At 42.2% G+C, this 22914-nt stretch overlaps 1 protein-coding gene and 1 long non-coding RNA gene across 5 annotated transcripts in view; one reads left to right on the top strand and one right to left on the bottom strand.

Annotated features, from left to right (window-relative positions):
• LOC122868497 (tensin-2-like) overlaps positions 1–22914 on the top strand; it is a 32094-nt gene that overhangs the window by 6104 nt on the left and 3076 nt on the right. For 2 of the 4 annotated variants that reach the window (XM_044180530.1, XM_044180529.1), the window contains exons 2-24: positions 2874–2979; positions 3160–3197; positions 13209–13241; positions 13339–13388; positions 13517–13700; positions 13984–14034; positions 14176–14298; positions 14398–14462; positions 14943–15026; positions 15151–15263; positions 15425–15485; positions 15715–15790; positions 16352–16481; positions 17479–17544; positions 17652–17768; positions 17867–19267; positions 19410–19560; positions 19665–20521; positions 20731–20862; positions 21889–21981; positions 22194–22271; positions 22451–22528; positions 22730–22898. In XM_044180530.1, coding sequence (XP_044036465.1) covers positions 2874–2979; positions 3160–3197; positions 13209–13241; positions 13339–13388; positions 13517–13700; positions 13984–14034; positions 14176–14298; positions 14398–14462; positions 14943–15026; positions 15151–15263; positions 15425–15485; positions 15715–15790; positions 16352–16481; positions 17479–17544; positions 17652–17768; positions 17867–19267; positions 19410–19560; positions 19665–20521; positions 20731–20862; positions 21889–21981; positions 22194–22271; positions 22451–22528; positions 22730–22898 — 4256 coding nt within the window. Of the gene's footprint in view, positions 1–2873; positions 2980–3159; positions 3198–5977; positions 6073–7309; positions 7499–13208; positions 13242–13338; positions 13389–13516; positions 13701–13983; positions 14035–14175; positions 14299–14397; positions 14463–14942; positions 15027–15150; positions 15264–15424; positions 15486–15714; positions 15791–16351; positions 16482–17478; positions 17545–17651; positions 17769–17866; positions 19268–19409; positions 19561–19664; positions 20522–20730; positions 20863–21888; positions 21982–22193; positions 22272–22450; positions 22529–22729; positions 22899–22914 lie in introns of those variants that run through there. The other 2 variants (XM_044180532.1, XM_044180533.1) reach the window with 2 other exon arrangements.
• On the bottom strand, positions 8460–22871 carry LOC122868568. The gene is made up of 7 exons (XR_006376146.1): positions 22747–22871; positions 22625–22667; positions 16334–16473; positions 14118–14333; positions 13584–13670; positions 12902–12955; positions 8460–8588 (listed from the first exon to the last, which is right to left on the bottom strand). It is a non-coding gene; the product is annotated as an uncharacterized LOC122868568 (long non-coding RNA).

Below are 22914 nucleotides of genomic sequence, written 5' to 3'. Positions count from 1 at the left end.
CATATGAAAGGGGTCGCTGACAGTCATGAGCCTACAGAGAGTTATCATCCATATCTGCAGCTCCCCTCAGCTTTACAGAGCTTTAGTTTCAGCTTGTTGTCAAGCTGTCTGGCCTCGGCTTTACTGTTTTGGTTCCCTCTCGCCGCTCTCATAGTGTCGTTTCAGCTGCAGCAGGCAGCTGTTTACAGTGAAAAAGCTCTAAAAACCCACTTTACACTACCTGCTCAGCGTCACGACACAGTTAGCGACTAGCTGGTGAACGCAGTGACACAGACCAAAAACGAGGTGCTTTAATTGTTTATTTAAATGATGCTGCTTGATAAACCTTCCAGTATCACCTGCAGGTGGATTAAAAACACTTGAATTTGGTAGAAATTGAATGTTGTTGGGAAAAAAAAGTTTTTGATGAAGCAAGTCAGAAATTCTGTGGATTTGTTTTGTTGAGGGTTGTGAAGTGTAGTAGGAAAGGAATCAGCTGCATTTATCTTCGCATTATGTAACCACACAAAGCTCAAGGTAGGGCTACATAAAACATTCATTATACATTTCTAGTCATAATGGATTCAGACTGCGTACACTCCACTTTAGAGACATGGCTGTTTCATAATACATTGCGGTTAATAGAATGAGATTCCTTCCACTCTCAATTCAAGATGGTGGGAGAGGTGAGACTCTGGTGTTGGATAGTCAATAAATAAGTGTTTGTGAGAGTGTGAGTCCAAACTGGCGTGCATGCACCTTCACCTTCCAGAGTTAAATTCAATGCCCCTCCTGTTTGGAAAAACCCAGGCATCGGAAAAAGTAAAAAAAAAAAAATTCCAGAGCTGAGATATGTTTTTTCAAGACCAGAGAAATGCATTGAGCCATTTAACAAGAAAAGAAACGCCAGTGTGTGCAGGTACGCTGTTTCTGGCCCTTCACCTCTCCCATTGCCTCATACATACACACACACACACACAAACATCCCTCCTGTTTCCAGACACCTCCTCCTCCTCCGCTCTAGGAGAGATTTAATGGTTTAATGTGCTTCACATGCTGTCAGAAGGCATTGCTTTGGGAGGGCATTACCATAACTTTATATAAACATTGTCCTACTTCTTTTCATTGGGACAGTTGAGTATTGGTTTATAAAAAGACAAATCCATGGATTATGACTCAGGGTGCTACATTTATTTTCCTTTAGAGCACATACCCTCACTGGGACTGTGTGTGTGTGTGTGTGTGTGTGCGCACGCTTGTTTGTGCATGTGCAAAAAGATGCATGTTTTGGGTTTTTCTCCTGGGTTAAAACTTTATTTTCATATCTCCTCTATCATTTAAATTATACTGTTATCAAGTATCATTCAGTTCATTTAGGGTATTTTTAGTATATTAAACATTTCAGCCACTAATATAGTATCAGGAGAGATTTGAGTTCAACATTTTGAGTAAGACAGCGAACAGTTACAGTGGGTCTGTCTGTGTTAGATTTACCTCCATCTCTTTCTTTGCTTTGCCCACAGAAGCTCATGTCTCGTGTTTACACAGCTGCCATGATGGTCCAGTGTGGTACCACCTTGCAGTGTTGAAAGGAAACTTATAGTAAGCCTGTCATCAAAAAGGACACACCCCAGCTACTTCAACCAGACTTAAAGAGAAACTAGAATGACACCAAAAATGATATAATATTAGACAGTCGCAGTATAATGCATAATAGTTTCAGTTATAAACCTGCTTTAGGTTTGCTTGAATGTTCAGATCCTCTGTGGGTATATGGAAAAAGATGTGTCTTTCATGTGAACTGTTGGCCAATTTATATATATTATTGTCAGGGCATATTTTATTGTATTATAAAATTTTATTGTCTTTTTTTATTTTTTTACAATTTTCTATAGATAATGTATTGGCATGAGGAAAGGCTATTATGGGAAGGTGGACGAAAAATACTACTATGCAACTATGCTAGTTGTAGACTGTACTGGCACAGCGATGCTTTGAGTTAAATGCTAACTCTAGCATGGCAACATGCTCACAATGACAATGCTAACATGCTGATGTTTATTAGACCTGTTTGCCATGTTCATCGTCTTGGTTTAGAGTGTTAGCATGCTAACATTTGCTAATTAGCACTAAACACAAAATACAGTTAAAACTAAGGAATGCCATTAGTTTTGAAAGAATTTGGTCATAAACCAAAGTATCAAATACAAATTCTGACCTGATGTTTGCACCTACAGGAAAAGTCAGGGGATCACCAAAGTCAATAGGATTCATCCTCTGGGGAACATGAATGTCAGTACCAAATTGCATGGTAAACCATCCAATAGTTATTGAGATATTTCAGTCTGGACAGAGACACATAGGGACCTGAAAAAGCCAACAGCATCACAAAGGACACCACTAAAACAATGAACACCAAGTCTATCTATTCAATTACATTTAGCTTACCTGTGACCATACAGCATATTAGCACATTAGAGAGGGTGGCAGCACAGAAAGCTGCTTATTTTTCATCATCTTAGCTGGCCCACAGACTGAGACAGAATGAGGACATGTTAAAATATGAGACAACAGGATGCCTTAAAACACAGCGTGATATGACAGGTGTTTTTAGTGGAGGAAGTTGAATGTACAGCAGGTAGGGCATCAGTGCTCATGCTGGTGTGTCACTGAACCAGCGCACATATGTACTGACAGCAGCCACACAAGAGATAGTGACCGTCCAGTGATTCAGATGGAACAATGCTGAGATAAAATGCCTTGAGACACGTGGGGAAACTGTTAAAACTGAACATGTCACAACCACATACTCAGTATAAAGTGCATATTATCAATAGGGCATTCGTATGGTTTCAGTCTTGACGATCAGATTTGATTCCCCTGTGTGTCTGCAGCTCGCCAAAGCAGGGAGCCACGCCTTCACGGAGAAGAGCTTCAAGAAGAAACAAGTGTGCGATGTGTGCAAGCAGAACATCGACAACCCCGCGGCCTTCTGCAAGGGTGAGTCCACGTCTCAGTCAGGTCAGGCAGCAGACCCAGAGACACAACTGACCAGCATGGATACACACCTAGACCCGACATAGATGAGCTCATCCTGACTGTCCTCTCTCTGTCTCTCTCAAAGCTGACTGTCAAAGTAAAACATGTCTCTTACCGCTGTGCTCTCCTTACTCTGTGCAGAGTGCAAGGTTGCAGTTCACAAGACATGTGAAGCCAAGGTAAGCAAGCAATTTTCTTACTAAATTCAAAACACACTTTACCTTCCTCCTGTCCCGAGCAAATTGTGCTCCTGTGTCAGAGGTTCTGATGTTAATATGGTGTGAGCCTTAAGTGGAGTAAGCCATGTGCACTGACCTAGATGTCTGGTTAAAGAAGGCCTCCCCCCTGAACTGCAATCAGCCAGGTTGACATGAGTAATTCAGTCATGTGGTAACGTGGCATAGCAGGAGCTCCTGAGAGTCCTCAAGCACCAGGGAAGTCTCAGTGATAGTTCAAAGTGACTCTCTAATACAGCTTGATATGAAGCATTTGAGCTTATTAAAGAATCATATTTTACACAATATTTTGATACTCGTTAGAATTGCCTGTGAGAAGTAATCCCAGGCTGATCAGAAGGGGGCAGTAGTGAGCTGTGAGCTGTCTCTGTGGGGGTCAGAGGAGGAGAAAGCACAAAAAGCAGCACAGCTCAGCGAGATGGCACCTTGCAGAGAAAAACTGTCTGACTAAAATTACTGTTATGTCTGTGTGCCTATCTGTCCTGTTGTAATAGATCAGTAGCTGTGTTTTAGGATTTGTTACACAAGACATCCCCTCTTTTTCTCTACATAGCTGTTTGTTTTTATTTCACTTTTCTGTCAAATGATCATTCTGTATTTGCAGCACTGTTGTCAGAGCATTATGGCTTTAACTCCACACCATTCGCATCTAATATATGAGGCATGTGAAATAAGTCGTATTTTCATGTTGCACTCATTGTACATCACAAAACACTTGTTTCAAAATATATCTCCAAAGGACTGCAGTTTAAAATTTAATTAAAGAGAGAAAAGAGAAAAAATTACCTTAAATTAGTGCTGACCGATAAATCGTATTTTCATCATAATCGCGATATGAACATGTGCGATAAACACATTGCAAAAGACACGCGCTGAATAAGAAAAATCATGTAATTTAGGGATGGGTACAGAAACCCAGTTTTAAACGGGCCCCAGGGCTAAGGCCATAGTGATTTATTATCACGCTGCAGCCTCTGTCCAGGTTGACATAGTATAGCCAATATGCACACTTCAATATTTGTTTATTCATCGCAAGTCATATCGTCATTACAATATCGACCTTAAAACACTTTGCCGCACAATGGAGCTCAATTGCAGAACATTTTCATGCATTGCATCAGCGGTAAATGTGATGTGTTATTCAGAATCAAAGATAAATAGCTTCTTGTCACCGTATTGCACTGCCATTAAACAATCATGCAGGGTCAAATTCGTCATAGAGGAGGCAGGAACACCATTTTGTCCACCTTAACAGATGGGACTGCAATGCAAACTATTGTGCTTTGAGTAAGGCCCCTAATCTTTGTTGTTTTTGGACCCTGAGTGGATTCTTTCATTATAGGACACGTTTGCGCTGTGTAAGAGAGAAGCACTCTCTCTGTCCACAGCTTATGTCAAACCATTGGCAGTAGCCGCCCGTGCTCTACCGGGGCCTCGCTCACAGCAGCTCAGTGTCACACACCACTGAGTGAGCTCATGACCTTGCTGTAACTGTGCTGTTGTGCCTCACTGTCCAACAGCACAAACACAGAGACATGGCGGGACCTCTCGCCTTTATTTCTCAGCTCTTCAGGTCAGCTCAAACCCTGTGGGATTTATGACGGGGGGGGGGGAGTTTGCCTTCCTGACCCCTCTTCCTCGTCCTCTCCACACACACACACACACACACACTGTAATGGTGTACGACTGGGCACTACCAGCTGTTGTGCCTGAGCAGCATGTTTTAAAAGAGGATTATTATTTTTGTCATACTCGTCCCCCTGGTCACCACGGAGATAGCCAAAAACAACTCTTGGTGGCTGCAGGAGAGGCAGGCGCCGTGGACGAGAGTGGACATCGTCACATAGGACGATGATCAATCTGGATAGGAGAAGTCTGAGCGGGTAAATTTAGAAAATAACAAGAGTGCCGTAGATGCCTGCCAGTGAGTGATCTGTGGGGGGGGGAGTGAGAGGCAGCTGGGGAGGCAGGCTGTGTGTGTGACTGTGAGTGTAATCAGTCCCATTTGGGGGTATTCATAAATAAAGAGGAACATTGGGTCAAGGCTGCAAATTGCTGTCGGCTTCATGTCACGCTATGCTCTTAGTGTATGTTACTTCTATGAGTTTCTATGTGCTTTCCATATGTCAACATATTGCTTCCTTACTTTTTTACATCTTTCATTTCTTGCGCCTCACTGTCATCATCTTTTTTTACCTTTAATTTCTGTTAGATTTCTCCTTTTCCTGATGTTTTATAGTCACAGTTAAAGCTTTTCCCACCTTCTCTGTGGCATATTTCTTTCTTCTTTTCAAGTCTTAAATGCTTTCATCAGTGTCTTATGCCATTTTCGTACTGTCTCCAGAACAGTCACCACTAAAGTTCCAGTTTTTTTCTTTCATCCTTTGTGCATCTTCTCGTCTCATCAACTGTATTTCCATCAAATTCTGCCTCTTTGTGCTGCTGCCACTTTATTCTACTCAGCCTCACACTACCGGAGAGGTTACTGGACATCAGCCCCCTGTCACTTTGCGGGGCTGCCCAGTGTCCGCGTGTGGTGTATTGATGTGTGTGTGAGTGCACGTGCAGGGGAAAGTACTTGCGCAGTTGACGTGCTTTACTGTCTCTGTGTGTACAACACAGGCAGAGCGAGAGGGGAAGGCTATGTTGCATGTGCTGCTGGCACAGTGGGAGTGTGTGTGTTATCGTGAGAGAGGGAGGGAGAGTGGTAAAGGGAGTTGGTGAGAGAGAGTGAGCAAAGAGAGGGAGGTAGTGTGTCCCACTCTACAGGCAGGACTGCTCGGAGGCAGAGGGAAAGACTGAAGCTGCTTGTTGAGAGGTAAAAACACGCTCTGCGCTGTATTTACTGAGTAAAGCTTTGGGTTTAATTTACTCATATTCTCAGCACATCAGTTCTGACTTTTCATATACTTTGTGTATTTTTTGTTTCTTTGGAGTAGCAATCTAACCACCTTAAAGCCTCTTCACAGTGTTTGCTCTGATGATGCAGCATGTGATTGTGCATATTATTCCATTAAAGCTGTAGCCAGAGAGCTCTTGCTTTGCCCAGAAAGAGGATTTCATTTACTGTGATTAAGGCAAGTGCAGAAAATGAAGCAGAGACTCCTGCTGTGACCTACAAAAAATACACAGAATTTAATTTTTAATACTAGAGAGTGAATTCATGAGACTAACTTTTTAATGAGATGGTTGATATATGTAGATATATGTGCAGATTTAGGTACAGTAAACTGTGCCTAAAACCTATTCTATATGCTACTATACATTAAACATTTTGTGAAGCTTGCAGCCAAGCTATGACAGGCTGTGACAGCATTCACCAGCGGGCATCTATCTGTATACACAACCTCTTACTTTTAATTTTATCAAGATTTATATAACTTGTGTATGCTGCTGTAACAATGCAATTTCCCACAGTATCTATCTACTCCAACACTCTGTGTACATGTCTGTGTTGAATAATGTGTATAGACAATCATCATCATCATGGCCTCCTGATAGAGACGAATGGCTGTATCCCAGACCCAGTCAGCTGTTCTAACATCATCTGATGGATCCTAATGTTGCGTAGTGAAATACAGATGGTTACAGTGTCTGCTCATACTCACCAGCTGTTCTGCTAATGCCTCGTGCTGATTTATGAATTGATATAACAATTATGGTGCTATATGGACTATGTGCTTGAGTAATAAGCAAGTGTTGTACATAATAGTGTTGTCCATTAGTCCTAATCAGCGCCAGTGGAGCTGGAACAGATCAACAAAGTTGCCTGCCAAGTTGTAATTTTTCATTTACATAAACACATGACGTAAACAAACAATCTTGATAAGTAAAGGTGACACTGTTTCTAAAAAACCTCAAACTTAAGCATTTCTCTTCTGCAATTTCTCGCAATTTCTTACTTATCGGCAGACATATCTGCAATTTGCTAATATCGGCAGATTTATCGGTCTAGCTCTAATCCAGATGTTGTGAGTTTCTGTGGCTTCTCTCCTATCAGGTGTCTTGAGCAACATGGCAACAACTAAGTATCATGTTTCTCAACCTTTCCTGTTGTTCGTGTCTCACCGCGGGAGACCAGGCAGGCATGCTGTCCTGTGGTAGCTCTACGTGTCATTGGACATCAATGGGAAGGTAGATACAGCTAAGTCAATAGAGATAGACAACTCAGCAGGACGGTGGCTGAAGTGGATGTTGTGGATAGAAAATCCCTGTCGGATGAACATCTGTGTAACTTGATTAAGGTACTGACTTATTGATGTCACATTGTTGCTATTTAGAACCATCATGATGCACTGAGTTCAAATAATTATCATGGTTAATTTAATTTTACTGCTTTACTTGTCTTATCAATAATAAAGTATTATAGGGACAATGCACGTGCGCACACACACACACACACACACACACACACACACACACACGGATGCATGCGCAGTGTTTATATTTACCCATTGCTTTTCATTTCCTGAGAGCCTAAGCCAAGTGATAGGTGCACAGCAAGCCTTGTTTAATATTCCAGGAATTATACAATTTTTTGGCAGGATCACAATAATGTCTTTAAAACAATTTGAGCTTAGATGGCGTCATTTATAACATGTCTTTTGATAGTCATGTGTATGGATGTATATAGACAGTAGGTTGTGATAAATGTGTTATTTTTCAATTATTGGATGTTAAATGTTGTTACGGACCAAATACAAATGTACGTTGTCGTGACGCAGTCACATGAGTTGTAGTACAGATCCATTGCCAGATCTCTTGAAAATGTCACTGTTGCTGCTGCTGCCAGAAAGGCAAGTGGATTTGTGAGATGTCTGATGGACAAATAGACAAAATGAGCCTTTAAGTGTCCTGAGGGACGCATGGTCTAAAATAAGGAGCTCTGTCAAAATAGCTCTGTGAAATCTCTCTGCTCTGTGTCAGTGGTCAGCATGTTCAGCTGTTGACATCTCTCTCCCATCCAGCGCTCGCTCTCGTTTTCTGTCTGCGTTTCTGTTTGCCTCTCCTCTTTTCTCCTTCCCGTCTTCCTGATGCCCCCCCCCCAGCTCTGTCTATATCTCCGCTCCCTCGACAGCTTGTTTTCTGCTTTGAGCCTTCATTCCTGCTTCCTCTTGTTCCCTTCTTCTCCAGGCCAGTTACATAGTGACTCGCCCTGGCTATGCATGATGCTTATCGAAGCGTCCTTTGTCATGATGTTGTTTATTCAGGGGGAGCACATACTTGGATCTCACGGCAGGGATGATTGCGGTTATCCTGTTCCCCAGGCAATGAAACTAGAGAGAAGCAGAGTGTGAGGTAGCAGGAGAAGGGTAAGCAGAGGGGAGTGACAGACTGTAGGGGGTTAGGAAATGGAGAAATGAGGGATCAAAGATTAGAGAAAACGGAGAAAAGGCAGAGCGATAATGAGAGAAGAAAGAGAGGGGATGCCATACTTTCATGTGAAGCCTCCTAAATTTCAGCCACTCCTAAATTTGCCCTCTGGTACCCTGGGTGAAATGTTAAAAAAATAAAAATCTTTTTGTGAGAATATGGAACTTGGAATAAGCAGTGGTTATTTTGCTTTTCCAGTTTCAAATGGGAAGGCTTAGTCACTTTCTCCCTCTCCAGAGTGTGATGTCAGCTCTGAGTTGACTGTCAGAATGAAACTCGTTCCTCCTGGATGGCATACCGACGCCTGTGTCTCAAACACTTACATTTATCTCCGGCTTCCTTGTAACTGACTGAGCTGCTCCAGCAGATCTCTGTGTTGGATTTCCTCTCCCTGGAATAGGAGTGATGATTCAAGATGTGGCAGTGACAACTTTTAAGATACGTGCCACAGTCACTCCACTGTTGTGGAGGGGATCAGCAGCCAGGAAACTCTTAAGGAAGATCCCCTGTTGCACTCTAAAGGTTTAATGTAGATTAATGTTGATTGATCTGTCTTTTTTTGTTGTTGATCAAACAGGATGTAAATGTCAGAAAGTAGTGAGAAATGCACAATTTCCTAGAGCGCAAGATGATGTCTCAATGAAACAGTTAGACATTTAGGGAAATACATGTATTTGCTTTAGTGCCAAGAGTTAGATGAGAGAATCAATACCACTCTCATGTTTCTCAGTTCAATATGAAGCTGGAGCCAGCAGCTGGTTAGCAAATTGTAAACACAACATTGACATAACCTTTTAAGTTGATAGGACAAACTTGTCAGCAAACTGTTGTTTATTTACACATCCAGCAGCTACAGGGCAACATTATAATTTATTTAAAGTGATTTTTGTCTCCACCTGGTGAATGTAAGTGCAATATTCATTCTCTTTTAGCTCTGTTTTTGGTCTCTACCAACTTCAGAGGGAAATATCTGGCTCTCTAGCTGTTAAATGCTCCGCAATGTTCACCAGCTAGTTGCTAATTCTGCCTGTCTGCCGTTTGATGCTGAGCAGGTAGTGTACAGTGAGTTTTTTTCACTGAAAACAGCTGCCTGCTGCGGCTGAAAATGACGCTATGATAGTGGTGAGAGTTACCCAGAACAGTAAAGTTCCTAAACAATGAGCTGAAACGCGCTATGAACAAACCCTTTCACATTGTTGCTTTGTTTTCACATTGTCATTTGACACATTGTTATTATAAAAATATCGGTTAAAACTGTTTTAAGGTGCTGGAAGGTGGATATTTTTTTTTACCTTCGGACAGAGCCAGGCTAGCTGTGTCCCCCTGCTTACAATCTTTATGCTAAGCTAACGTTCTACTGGCAGTAGCAGTATCTTCCAATCTAACTCCAGGCAAGAAAGCAAATAAGCATACTCCCCAAAATATTCCCCAAAAGCCAAAGTTAAGGAGAGAAAAGTGGCACATTCTCACATTTGAGAAGCTTAAACTAGGGAATGTTTGCCACTTTTGCTTGATAAATGAATGAAAAGTGTTACTTGATGAACAAGGCAAACTGAACCACTAAACACACCAGGCATCCAGTCCACTAACAGTCAGTCAGTCCCTGAGGGCGGGCTCGAGTGCTGTCATTGGCACCTCAGTAAATGCTAGCTGATGAGCAGGACAAACTGAACCAGATGGCTCTCTTCCCAGTGGCTCCGGCGTACAGTCCACATGCATTTATGAAGACCCTGAGGCTGGCAGAGCTACCAAAGACATATGTATGCACTCTGCATGTGTATGTGTGTGTGTGTTTGTATGTGCGTGTGCACGTGTGAACCTAGGTTGACCAGCGCTGACATCCTGTTGCAAATTGCTTCCTGTTGACTCTGGTGTCTTCCTCCTCTGCCTTTATGCTGCATGTCGGTGATCTCTGCCTCTAGGATCAACCCTTGTCTTTTTTTATGTCCGTCCGTGTGTGTGTGTGTCAACGCATGGGTACACATGTGTATGTTGTGTCTGTCTCGTACTGTTCCTTCCTGGAGCCGACCACTTTATCCACTTAACTACCATTATTAAACCTATTAAGAGAGGAGTTCTCCCCTATGGCTGAATGTGTTCTTTCATTTCCTACAGTAGGTTTTATAACATGTTTGTGATCTGTCTTTGTACATTTACACACTGGAAAGTACAGATTATGCTTGTGCTGGGGTGGAATGTGAAAAGAACTGATCGACTCGAAGATGTGAATATTACAGTCCAGAATCCACTCTAGATCCAAGAAATCATGGATATTAACAAATAATAACTAAATAACAAATACAGAGTGTTGGTATGTTGGCTGTCAGTCTGTATGAGACCTGCATGGCAATAATCACATAATGACATCATCTTCATCATCTTGTCAGTTCAGCAGTCGCATATTTTGTTGAATGCTCTCTGCCATGCAGTAGCCAATCACAGCATGCCCTTTCTCCCTTCACTCCTCATTCCTTCCTGGAATGTCTGTTTATGCCCCCTTCCCCATCACACTCTCTTAAACTCTCTGCCAGTCTTTCTCTGTGCCCCCTCTGTAATGTCGTTTGCCATCTCCATTTTGTGTATCACAGAGTATGTGTGCGCCATGAAATAAGAAAGCTAATTTTTGGGTTTAGGCCATGTAATAGAAACCATCTTCTGTACTTATGACAAATCTTTTTGGACTATTTTGTAAAAGAAACAAACAAATCAAATGGAATGTTCTGGGTGCCATTGCTCCTATCTTGGAAATCCCCATTACAACTACTCTTCCTGGAGTCCATATTTAGCCAGTTAGCAACAAATGAAATGGGTTATTGGTGTTAATTTTGAACCTTCCAGGCAGACATTGGTCTCAGTTTATAAAGATTCAGTACAGGATCATGATGCAGCAGTCTGTCACAATGGTAAAATTAATTTATCAAAGGTTGCCTCAGTTTCGACAATGTCATGTTGGTGCTGCCGACATGATATGCCCACAAGACACGCAGCTATTCTGCATCTACTGAAGAAAGACAAAAACAAATCAACCTCGACTGTCAGGGACTGCTGGTGGAAATCAAATACCCTTACAATTAAATTTCTCCGGAGCTGGGACCAAAACTCGTTTGACAATCAATTGTAGTGAGCATTAGGTGCTTTTAGTTTTGTCCAAGTTAGAGCAGGAATGGTTTACAAATTAGTCCTTAAAACCAATATCTACCTGGAAGTTATTCCATCACTTTAAAAATATAAATTAAAAATGTAGTAATGAAAATGTCCTACAGCATTGATCATACCTTGGTTTGTTCTGTCACCATAAAACTTCTACTTCTACTTCTGCACAGTCACTGTTGTTTTCCTGAGGCTGTTTCAGTTGTAGATCATTGTGATTGTCAGGCATTTGACTTGTTAACCTGTTGCTTGACACCTGTCAGCACTCAGCCAAAGAGGGCAGCTCAGCTGTCAATCAATCTCATTGGCTAGTTCAAAGGTCAAAAGCTGACAGGTTGTCACCTGTCAAGGTTTACAGTCAGAGCCCATAGTTGTGCTGTAATGCTGAATGTTTGTTTACATTTCTCAGCTCATATCCTTCATTTTCTGTTTTTTTAAGTCATGTTATTACTGCATTATGCAGTTTATTTTTCACCTTGTTGTTTTTAATCACTGATGCAATTTGCATTATAATGAGACCATCAAACGAGTCAAAAAAGTAACACACACTGACATACCACTTTCTACTAGCTTGTCACTTCAGGGCCTGTTATCCTCATAATAAACAATCCAGTCTATTCGTATACTAGTGGCTGTAGCCTGTTTTGAATGACCTCAGCTTCCCTCTCTCTCTTTCTCTGTGTATACGTGTGTTTGTGGTTTTGGCAAGTTACTGTTGGCTCACCAGCAGGGTACAAGGACTGCACGCCACATGTAGAGTCTACCTCCAGTAAACTTTATCCGTCTCTCTCTCCTCCTTCTTTACGAGGCAAAAAAACACAATCACTCATTTTTATTGAGTACCCCTTATTGTACTGAGCACTTCTGCTCATTCGACTGCCTGGTCAGCACAATAAACACCAGTCAGTTATACAGTGTGCAAAAGTAGAATTCAAAGAAGTCAATACAATGTCCTCAAGTTCTTTACAATTCTGTAGACATGCGTGCGGGTGCTTGTCAAAGTTTGTCTTTATGTGTATGTGTCTGTTAGTGTTTACCAGGCTGTGTGTGTGTGTGTGTGTGTGTGTGTGTGTGTGTGTGTGTGTGTGTGTGTGTGTGCCTGTGTGTGTGCGTGCATCACTAACCCGTCATGTGGAACAGCCAAATCTGTGCTGACAGCCTCTTCTTCAAACCAGCTGCTGCAGATGACAGAAGGAAAGTGAGAATGAATCTTTCTATCCTCTCCATCAGCTCTTCATCATTTCTCCTCATCCCCTCATCCTTCCATCCCTTCATCTGCGCTGCTGGAGCAGCACCAAGAGCATTAAACCAAACACATGACTTTGCATGTGTTGGTTCACTCCCAGTGTTTGTGTGTGTGTGTGTGTATGTATGTGTGCATATGGTTATATGACTGTTTCATAAACCAAACGTGTGGTCATTTTCTTTCAGGTGACTCCCACCTGCACCTCAACACCAGACCTGGTAAGTGTGTGCACATGTACTTGTAAGAAAGTAGTTTTATATTATGTAATGCAATCAGTCATTGCAGTAGAGTTACTCTTTTCTGATTGTTTCTCAGCACGGCTCCACTAAATCTACACCACAGAAGAAGAGAGGCTCCATACCAAGGTACCAAGAAGCCTGAATCGCACATCAGTCAACAGAAAATGATATTTGACATGTAAAATGGATACACAGAAATAAAACTTATTTATTGTTTTGGCTGCACTAAAGCAATGAATTCTCACAATGTCCAGGAGTAAAAGTGTGGAACAAGTGATGGAGCATGTGATGGAGCGCCACTATGACTTTGACCTCACTTACATCACGGAGAGGATCATCTCTGTCTTCTTTATGCCAGACCTGGAGGAGCAGCGGTACCGCAGAAACCTACAGGAAGTGGCCTCCATGCTTAAATCGAAGCACCAAGACAGGTTCTTGGTTAGTCATAAAACTGAAAACATAACGAATATAAACTTAATGTTGTAAACGGTCCCCTAAAAAGATGCGATTAAAAGTTTTATTAAAGCAAATTAAACAGGTTTTATTTGCGTAACTATCCAGAAAAGTTATTGCTTTAAGTCCTTATCTGTGACTGATTGGGACTATTAACTACCATATCCTTCCTTCCACTGTTTCCTTTAAATGTATTTTTTGCTCAGTTTGTGGTTGATATGTAAAACTGGATTTGGGATATCTCCTAATGTGTCTCTGCCTTTTCCAGCTACTGAATTTATCAGAGAAGAGACATGACATCACCAGACTTAACCCAAAGGTACAAGTATTTACATCTTAAAAAATGGCACTGCTTAGGTTACCAAGACACAACTGAGATACATAAACTATGAGTCTGATCACCTTGTATTTTCAAGGTTAATGGACAAATTTGAAACATCTTTCCTCCTCTGCGGTTCAGGTGCAGGACTATGGCTGGCCTGATCTTCATGCCCCACCCCTGGACAGGATTTGCGCTGTTTGTAAAGCCATGGAGACATGGCTAATCTCTGACCCCAACAATGTAGTGGTTCTCCACTGCAAGGTCAGTGGAACCTGAATCCACATGTGCTCGCATTGCTGTGAAAATTAAAAAAAAAAAAAAAAAGTGGGGAAAAGGTAACTTTGATCTGTGTTCTGACAGGGAAACAAAGGGAAGACGGGGGTCATCGTGGCAGCCTACATGCACTACAGCAAGATATCCGCTGGGTAATCGGCATCATTATTAATATAGCAAGACATACGATATATACCAGCATGTGTAAAGATCAGTGATGCGTGTTGAATTTACACCTGCCATCAAAGCTCCATTTCAATCAAGAAAAATTGGACCCCTACCTCTAAAACTGCCAACATGCATCACCAGGGTGAAACATTTCTCTTGTGCTGAAATCAAATCAACCTCACAACTACTTAGAACACCCTTGTATCTCAACAATTTCACAGTTATACTTCACAGTCACATCTTGATTTTTGTTGGCAAGCTCTAACCAAAGAAAATGGAAACGTCCAAAAGGCCAATAAAGCGGTAGTTGTAGAATAGCTTAAATTGGTTGGCAAAGTCACCAACAACCATGATTTACTCTAGGCATACACATTACTCATTACCTCCAACTATAACTTCCTAATTTTTGCTTGCACAGATCTGTACTAAAGCATTTATTAATCCACTTCTGGTTGTGTCCACAGAGCGGACCAGGCTCTCACCACCCTAGCAATGAGAAAGTTCTGTGAAGACAAAGTCTCCTCTTCCCTACAGCCCTCTCAGAACAGGTGTGACACCCTTGTATATCTTTGTATTTGCTCCTCTGCCATATATCACTTCTCGTGCTGCTGCTGTCATCACTTCAGTCACTCCCTGCTCGCATCACATCATTTCCTTACCTCTCGTCTTCAGGTACATCTACTACTTTAGCGGTTTGCTGTCCAGTACCATCAAAATGAACAGCAGTCCTCTGTTCCTCCACCAGATCCTCATTCCATCACTACCAAACTTCCAGGCAGGAGGAGGTCAGTTTTAACACAAAAAACAAAACCTTGTGTAATAGTTTGCAGTGTTGTTATGGTAATTCTTAGCTTTGAATAGTGAACAAAAAGTATTTAACAATGTAAAAGACAAAACCCCCCTCCCCCCTTTTATTGTTCTTGTCCTCAACTTTCTGTATCTGCAGGTTTCTACCCTTTTCTGAAAATCTACCAGTCTCTACAGCTGGTCTACACCTCAGGCATCTAGTAAGTACATGGCCAGTTGTACCACTGTGTGTGCGGACAGACGCCTTTCCTTCCACTGTCCAACTGACAGATGTTGTCTATACTGGCCACTGTCTCTGTTTAGGTGTAGGCTGGTCTGTGCTTATGTTAAAGTTGATGTTGTTTACCGCTGTTTAACCCAGCTGAAACATGTTTTGACTGGTTGGATGTGCCCGTTTTTTTTATTGTGTGAATGTGTGTGTGTGTCCAGTGATCCCCAGAGCTCCAGGGCAAGGAAGCTGTGTGTGACTATGGAGCCAGCGCTATTATTAAAGGGGGACATTATGGTGAGAAATAGCTTATCGTAAACTGTATGTCACTAATTGGAAACCTTACTTTGATTTAAATCCTATCCATATCCACACATACAGCACATCACTGCAATAACTACAATATCTCAGTTGTTTTTTTATACCTAAATCCTTTAGTCAAAGTCCATTCCCACTTACTGAACTGCTGCAAAATAGCACTTTTTTTCTCTCCTGACTTTTGCAACTTTGCCTTTAAAAAGTGCTTGATTATTTTTAAACCACTTAAGCTACAAATCCTCTGTAGACGATGAACATGCATGCTTAATTGTTTTCCTACGCTGTCTTGCATGTCTTTCTGAAAAGGTAAAAACATTCAAAGCCCTTAGTGACCTAGAAAGACACGTAGGTACTTTATTTATCTCAGAGGGTAATCGGTTGCCACAGCAGCAACACACACTGAAGACATATGATCCAACATAGCAAACAAATATAAGAAATATCATATAACTATTTTGTCAAGCTTGTCTACTAAGATGTCAACATTTTGAGAGCTTTAGTATTTGTACATCACTTTCTTACCTGCATCCTTCTCTGCAGGTGAAGTGCTACCACCGGCGGAGTCGAGCAGCAGAGAGGGAGGTGGTGTTCAGAGTCCAGTTCCACACCTGCACAGTTCACGGAGCCCAGCTGTGGTTTGGCAAGACTGAACTGGACCTGGCCTGCACAGGTATAAAAAACAGAAGCTCCATCATTTCTTAGGAAATGCATGGAATAACAAGTAGGAGCAATTTTACATTTTTGGACAGTCATGAAAGCATTACAGAATAGAGTGAAGGGTATTTATTTTTGTGCATAAGGCCACCCATAGTACTACATCACTGCTGGAAGGTTGTTTAGACTATACTAGTGCTTTAATACATTAACATTTGAATAAATTATAAACATATGAATTATGGAAACCTCCTCTTGTATATTTCTATTGGTTCCTTGAAATTGTTTACATTAGGGCTGCACCATATGGTAAAAAAATCATATTGCCATTATTTTGACAAATATTAGGACTGCAATACGATTCACGATTAGTGGGAATGATCATTTTTGCATCACATTTTTCATTTTAACTGAAAATCTAAAATCATGATGATGTGACATTTGTTGGGGCCTGTACCAAACAAACATGTTGTCTTGCATCTGGAGAACAAGATTTGTAGGCCAGGGCATCTCTGCAGCACTACAGTACTTCATTATAATCACACATTTTACCTTTATCAAAAAATTTCAGCTTCTACAATTTGGATATTGTACTTGACTAAATTGAAATTTTGATAATATTTTGATTAATTGTGCAGCCCTAGTTTACATGGTTGTATAATTCAAGAAAAATATCAAATGACAGTGTCAGTTTAGATGAAACAGAAATGCTTGTACATGGCTCAGTAAGCAAGTCTCATGACAGTTGCTCTAATTGCTACATGCTGACGCATGCAATGTATAAAAAATATTACCTACACTCATGCATGAAAGTAAAAAGAAAACTCGTTTCAGATACATTTCTTTGAAGAGTTATGCTCTGTTTCCATTATAAGAGTGAAAGCAGGTATCTTTATTTATTAACTATGGTATTTCCACTTCACAGATCACATGTGCGTGTGAATGTTTTTATCAGTCTCTGTAGTCGCAGTCTGGATATTTTAGTCATTGCCCTTATGCCGGTCTTTCTGCAGATGACAGGTTCCCTCCAGACGCTACAGTTGAGTTTATCTTCTCCAATGGGCCAGAAAAAATGAAAGGTGAATATTATCAACCGTCACTGCATCCTTTGGTGCATTTCGTGCACCCAGTCTCTTTATTTTTTCATATATTTTCATATGCTTCATATTAAAATCTGCTTTCCAAGGTCGAGAATACCGCAAGAATGACGCCTCCATCAAAGTGGACTACAACACCTCAGACCCTGTGGTTAGATGGGATTCTTATGAGAACTTCAACCTGCACCACCAAGACAGCATGGAAAGTAAGAAATGTACACACACACACAGGTGTAAAAAGTAAGATTTACATTAAGAGAATAAAATCAAACATCATATCACACTCCCTTCTTGTTTCTATCAGATATCTGTCATACGCGGGGTCCTCTGGACGGCAGCTTGTACGCCCAGGTGAGGAAGCGTCGTGGGCCAGGCTCGACTGCCTCAGCAGCGTCACCCAACGGATGCCTCACTAGCAGCCCAACAGTCAAGCCTCAAACTCCCAGCCAGCCCCAGCCTCTCACCTACACCTCCGACTCTAGCCGCTCCTCAGTCCCCTCTGATCACCTGGAAGACGCCTCTCCGTCCATAAACCGCCCAGAAAGAGAAAAAACTGACTGCCCATCAAGGAGAGGAGATGGAGCAAAAGAGAAAACAAGAGGGAAAGAAAGGGATAGAGAGACGGAGATTTTAGATGACGGAGACCCTTCAAGTCCTGGGGGTTTGAGGCGAGAACAGTCGTGTTGCGTTCGAGCAGGTACAAAGTGTGGCGATGTCGGATGGGAGAGGGAACGAGGGCCCTGCCTTTCTAACGGTCATTGTCTCGGCCGTTGCAACAGCATTAAAAACCATCCAAAAAGCCAAACTTTGCCAGCCTTACCATCCAAATCTGTGTCCCCGCCTCCCCATTCAACTCATATGGAACTCTGCCATCGACATAGTGCCCATCCTTTACCAGAGTTACCATGGGAACGTCCACCCCCACCCCCGCCCCTGCCCTGTCTCCACAGGCCTTGCTACCCTTATTCCACCCCTGAACACACCCACCCACACAGCCACACCCTCCCAGCCTCAAATAGACTCTGCACTGGGGAAGAGTGTCACCTCTTCCATTATTCCAACTACAATCCAGCCTCTCATCTCTCCCATCAATCACTGCCCTCGAGCCCTTACAGGGAAATGTTCTTCAGCTCTCCAACACCGTCCTCTGGTTGCCCCTGTCGGGACTGCTCCAGCAGGCGAGAGCACCAGTCAGCCTCAGTCAGAACATTCCACTCACTGCACCCTGACCAATCAGAAAACCCACACTGGTCCCAAGGAGCAGGGGTACAACGAACAAGAGAGGCGCCTCCACAGTGGGAAAGTGAAAATCCATGGGAGGTAGCAAGAGAGGCGGAATTCTGGCAGAGCAAATCAGCCATGCCAGCATTTCGCGTCTGCCACACCACTTTGGATCAGGGTCCAAACCCGGAGCAACCTAGATATGCCATCGGACCTCACCCAGGCTACCCCAGCCCCCAGTCTCTGATGGATGTGCGGGATGGAGCCAGCAGTGGGTACCACACCCCTCCACAGCCCCGCCAATCCTGTCCCTGCTCTCCTTATCAGTCATCCCCTGCTGAGAGCCATGAGAGCCGGGGTTACGCCTCAGGCTACCACTCTGGATCAGCCTCGCCTCTGCCCGCTAGTAGCCCCTCTCCTGGGAGAGGCAGGCTGCCCGAGACCCCTTCCAGATCTAGAGACCAGCACATTGAGCATCACAAAGGTGAATGGATGGATACAATGATGGATGGATGCAGATAGTTTTTTTTTTACATTGAAAAAACATTGTTACTTTTTGTATCACTTATTTTTCTAATTTTGTTCTTATAACTTCATCTCATCTTGTTTTATCTCACTTCTCTAAGTGGAAAAGGCCAAAACTGACGTGGAGGACGACATATCCCAGGGTTCAGAGGATAAATTGGACTCTAATGGCCAGTCAAGCACCCCTGGACTGGACTCTGATAATGACTACACAATCATTGGTAGCAACAGCCCCACACACACAGAAGACAGGTAGGTGAAACTTTCTGACATCTACCAATGCTGAAAAGAAAATTACATTTATCGAGATTTGTAGATAATTGTCCTGTTTTTTCCATACTTTTCCTTTTCCTTAGTGTAACTGCTGATGGCCCTCCTCAAAGCCAAGAAACCTCTACACACCTGGAGTCCAACACAAATAGCAGCAAAACTATCACACCAGTACCAAGAGAAACTCAAACCCAAAGTTCCAACATATCTGTAAACTCCACACAACCATCAAGTGAGCAGAGTTTGAGCTCTGATGGTAAGCTTGGAGCAACAGGAACTGCAGAGGGATCTAACCAATTACAGACTTCAAGCTATGCCACTGTAAACATCGCCCCAGTCCAAGTGCAACTGAATGGCTCTGCCCTTCCTAGCAATACCCCATCTGATAGCAGCAGAGGTGTTTCCATGAACCCTTCTGCCAGTCTCAGTTCTAGCCCTTCCACCACTTCCCCAAATTCTCCTATTGGCTCCCCAGACATACAGTCTTCTCCCCAGCACTCTACATCAGCTACAGAGGCAGCAGGACAAAGACTGACTCCAGACAGAGACAGCTCAGCCAACACCAAACCGCCATCACCTGTGCCCGACGGATATCATACACCAACCTTCCCCTTAGCGTCCTATTACTACCCATTACTAAACGTCCCTCATGTACCATACACTGGGTACACTGCAGTCACCATCCCCGCCATCCAGCCACCGCTCCCTGAGAAGAAACGGCTTTCATGCACACCAGGATCCCTGAATGGACACAACTCTCTACTCCGGGCCTCCTCAGCTCCTTCCCCCACGCACCATGTTACTTTCTCTCCCTCTGTGGGAGAGCAGAGATCGGGGTCTGCACAATACAGCTGTAGGGAGGAGGCAGACATCAGGGTCAATGCTAAGTTTGTCCAGGACAGCTCCAAGTACTGGTACAAACCAGGCATCTCCAGAGACCAAGGTGCGGGCTATAATGAAGGATGTTTGTATTTATCATTATCAAACAATCCAATTTACTTTGACGATTAATGACTAATTGATACAGTAGAGTGAAACTTCATACCAGAAACAGCATGGTGACCTTAGACATGTAACCTATATATTGTCATTGTTACATCTCTTATTTTACATACCATACACCCCTACTCTAATGTGTCTTCTCTACTGTAGCCATAGCTGTTTTGAAGGACAAAGAGCCAGGAACTTTCCTCATCAGAGACAGTAACTCCTTCCAGGGGGCCTACGGTCTGGCCCTCAAGGTGGCCAACCCACCTCCTAATGCCAACATCACTGGCAGCAAAGGTATCCATTATGAATTTGTTGTTAATATCAATGAGATGGCTTCATACAGGCCTTTTTTAACATGTTGACAGTAGGAAAAGCACAGGTGTAAATAATAAAATTAATGATGGCCGAATTCCATTGAGTTCAGGTTCAGGTCCTGGTATTGTGAATGCCGGCTCACTGTCACACAGTCATGGCTTACTGGGACACTCAAATAGAACAGAGCCAATGTTATTAGTAACACCTGTGCTTTTCCTACTATGACAAGTCAACAAACTAAGTATAGAAATTTGATGTCAGTATTATGTACTTCAATAGTTGATTAATTACATGAGGTTCATTCATCTACTAAGCCTGTTTTAACATCCGAAATGCCTGCTGATTGGTTTGCGAGGAAGATACTAGCAAGCAAATAAGTGTACAAAATCACAGAAAACAACCAATCAAGGTTTTAAGTAGTTTAAGTACTTATTAAGTAGTTTGTGATCCAACCAATGTGTTATTTCCTTTGCCTTAATTTGCATTTATGCTGTTATTATTATGAAGAAGAAAAATAAATCCATAAACATTTCATACTTGAGTTCAAATTATGTATATGTTTTAGTTAACATTAATTGCATCAGCAATTCCTTACTTTAAGTATTAATAATGACTTTAGCACTGTTTTAATACTCATTAAATTTAAGGCACAGGTCCCAAAATGAATAAAAATTAGGGCTGTTTTTTACATTGCATTCCTGTGTATCTATCTTATATCTGTTTTGTTCTGCAAGAACAACAAATATTGATGACAGACCATAAGTGTTTATGTATTTCTGATGCATTCTGTTCATGCATGAAATGAAAAACACAAATGAGGCACAGTCGTGATCAAAAAAGGCAGTGACATTATGGCTTTGATAAGTCTATAGTAAATCAGAATCTTATATTTTTGTATTTTTGTTCATTTATCCTTATAGAATATGCTCTGCAGCAAGACAGTCTGCCTTATTTTTCATCCTCACTCCCTCCCTTCTCATCCCCCTCTCCTTTCCTCTCTCCCAGGGGATCCTCTGGAACAGCTGGTGAGACACTTCCTCATCGAGACGGGGCCACGGGGAGTGAAGATCAAGGGCTGTCAGAATGAGTCCTACTTCGGTCAGTTATGTGGGAGACACAACTGCCACAATATGTTTCACATATTTAGTTATGTAGGAGATACTGAAACTGATCATTTTCACCTGTAAACCTGGAGAAAGTGTTTTTTATGTACTTCCTTCCCAGTCCCCTTTTGTCTTTCTTTTAATGCCTTCTAATCTGTCATAATCATAATCTGTTTTACCTATTTTCTCTTTCTGACTTTGTCTCAGGAAGTTTATCTGCCCTGGTGTACCAGCATTCAATTACTCCCATCTCTCTTCCATGTACCCTTCGCATCCCAGAAAAAGGTATAATCAGTGTCATTACATTTAGATGTTGATTTTTATTCCCAAATGAAATATCTGCTTTTTCAAATAAGAGAGAACAATTTAACAGTTCAAAGAATAGCAGGTTATAACAACAGTTACAGACAGGATCCTCAATAATTTACAGTATTGTTATGTAAGTGAAGATTTTGATGTTTCAGATCTGGTTGGGGAGCTTCAGGAGATGCAGAGTGCAACAAACACCAGCACAGCGGCTGACCTCCTCAAACAAGGAGCAGGTAGTACATGAGCTTGTTTTGTTTTTGGTGATTCTGTTGTTTCATGAACTTCCATAGAGGACCTCTCACATGCAGTGCAATAGTTGCAGTTCTTACCTTTGACCAGCAGAGACTGCTCAAGCCTCGTGTTTTCACGGCACTGAGTAATAACAACACATACGTTTATGTTAACCATATTTTCTCACCTTTCTCATAAACAAGCTTGCAACGTGCTCTACCTGAACTCTGTGGAAACCGAGTCGTTGACGGGGCCCGAGGCAGTTTCCAAGGCAACCAAGAGTACTTTGGCTCTGAGTCCACGTCCAGTGGCAACAATGGTCCACTTCAAAGTGTCTGCTCAGGGTATCACTCTAACAGACAGCAAAAGGAGGTACATGTTAGACCTG

Source organism: Siniperca chuatsi, linkage group LG2 (genome assembly GCF_020085105.1).
Source record: "Siniperca chuatsi isolate FFG_IHB_CAS linkage group LG2, ASM2008510v1, whole genome shotgun sequence".
Lineage (NCBI taxonomy): Eukaryota > Metazoa > Chordata > Actinopteri > Centrarchiformes > Sinipercidae > Siniperca > Siniperca chuatsi.
Note: the sequence above shows the minus strand (reverse complement) of the source record. Positions and strands in the feature narration are given on the sequence as shown.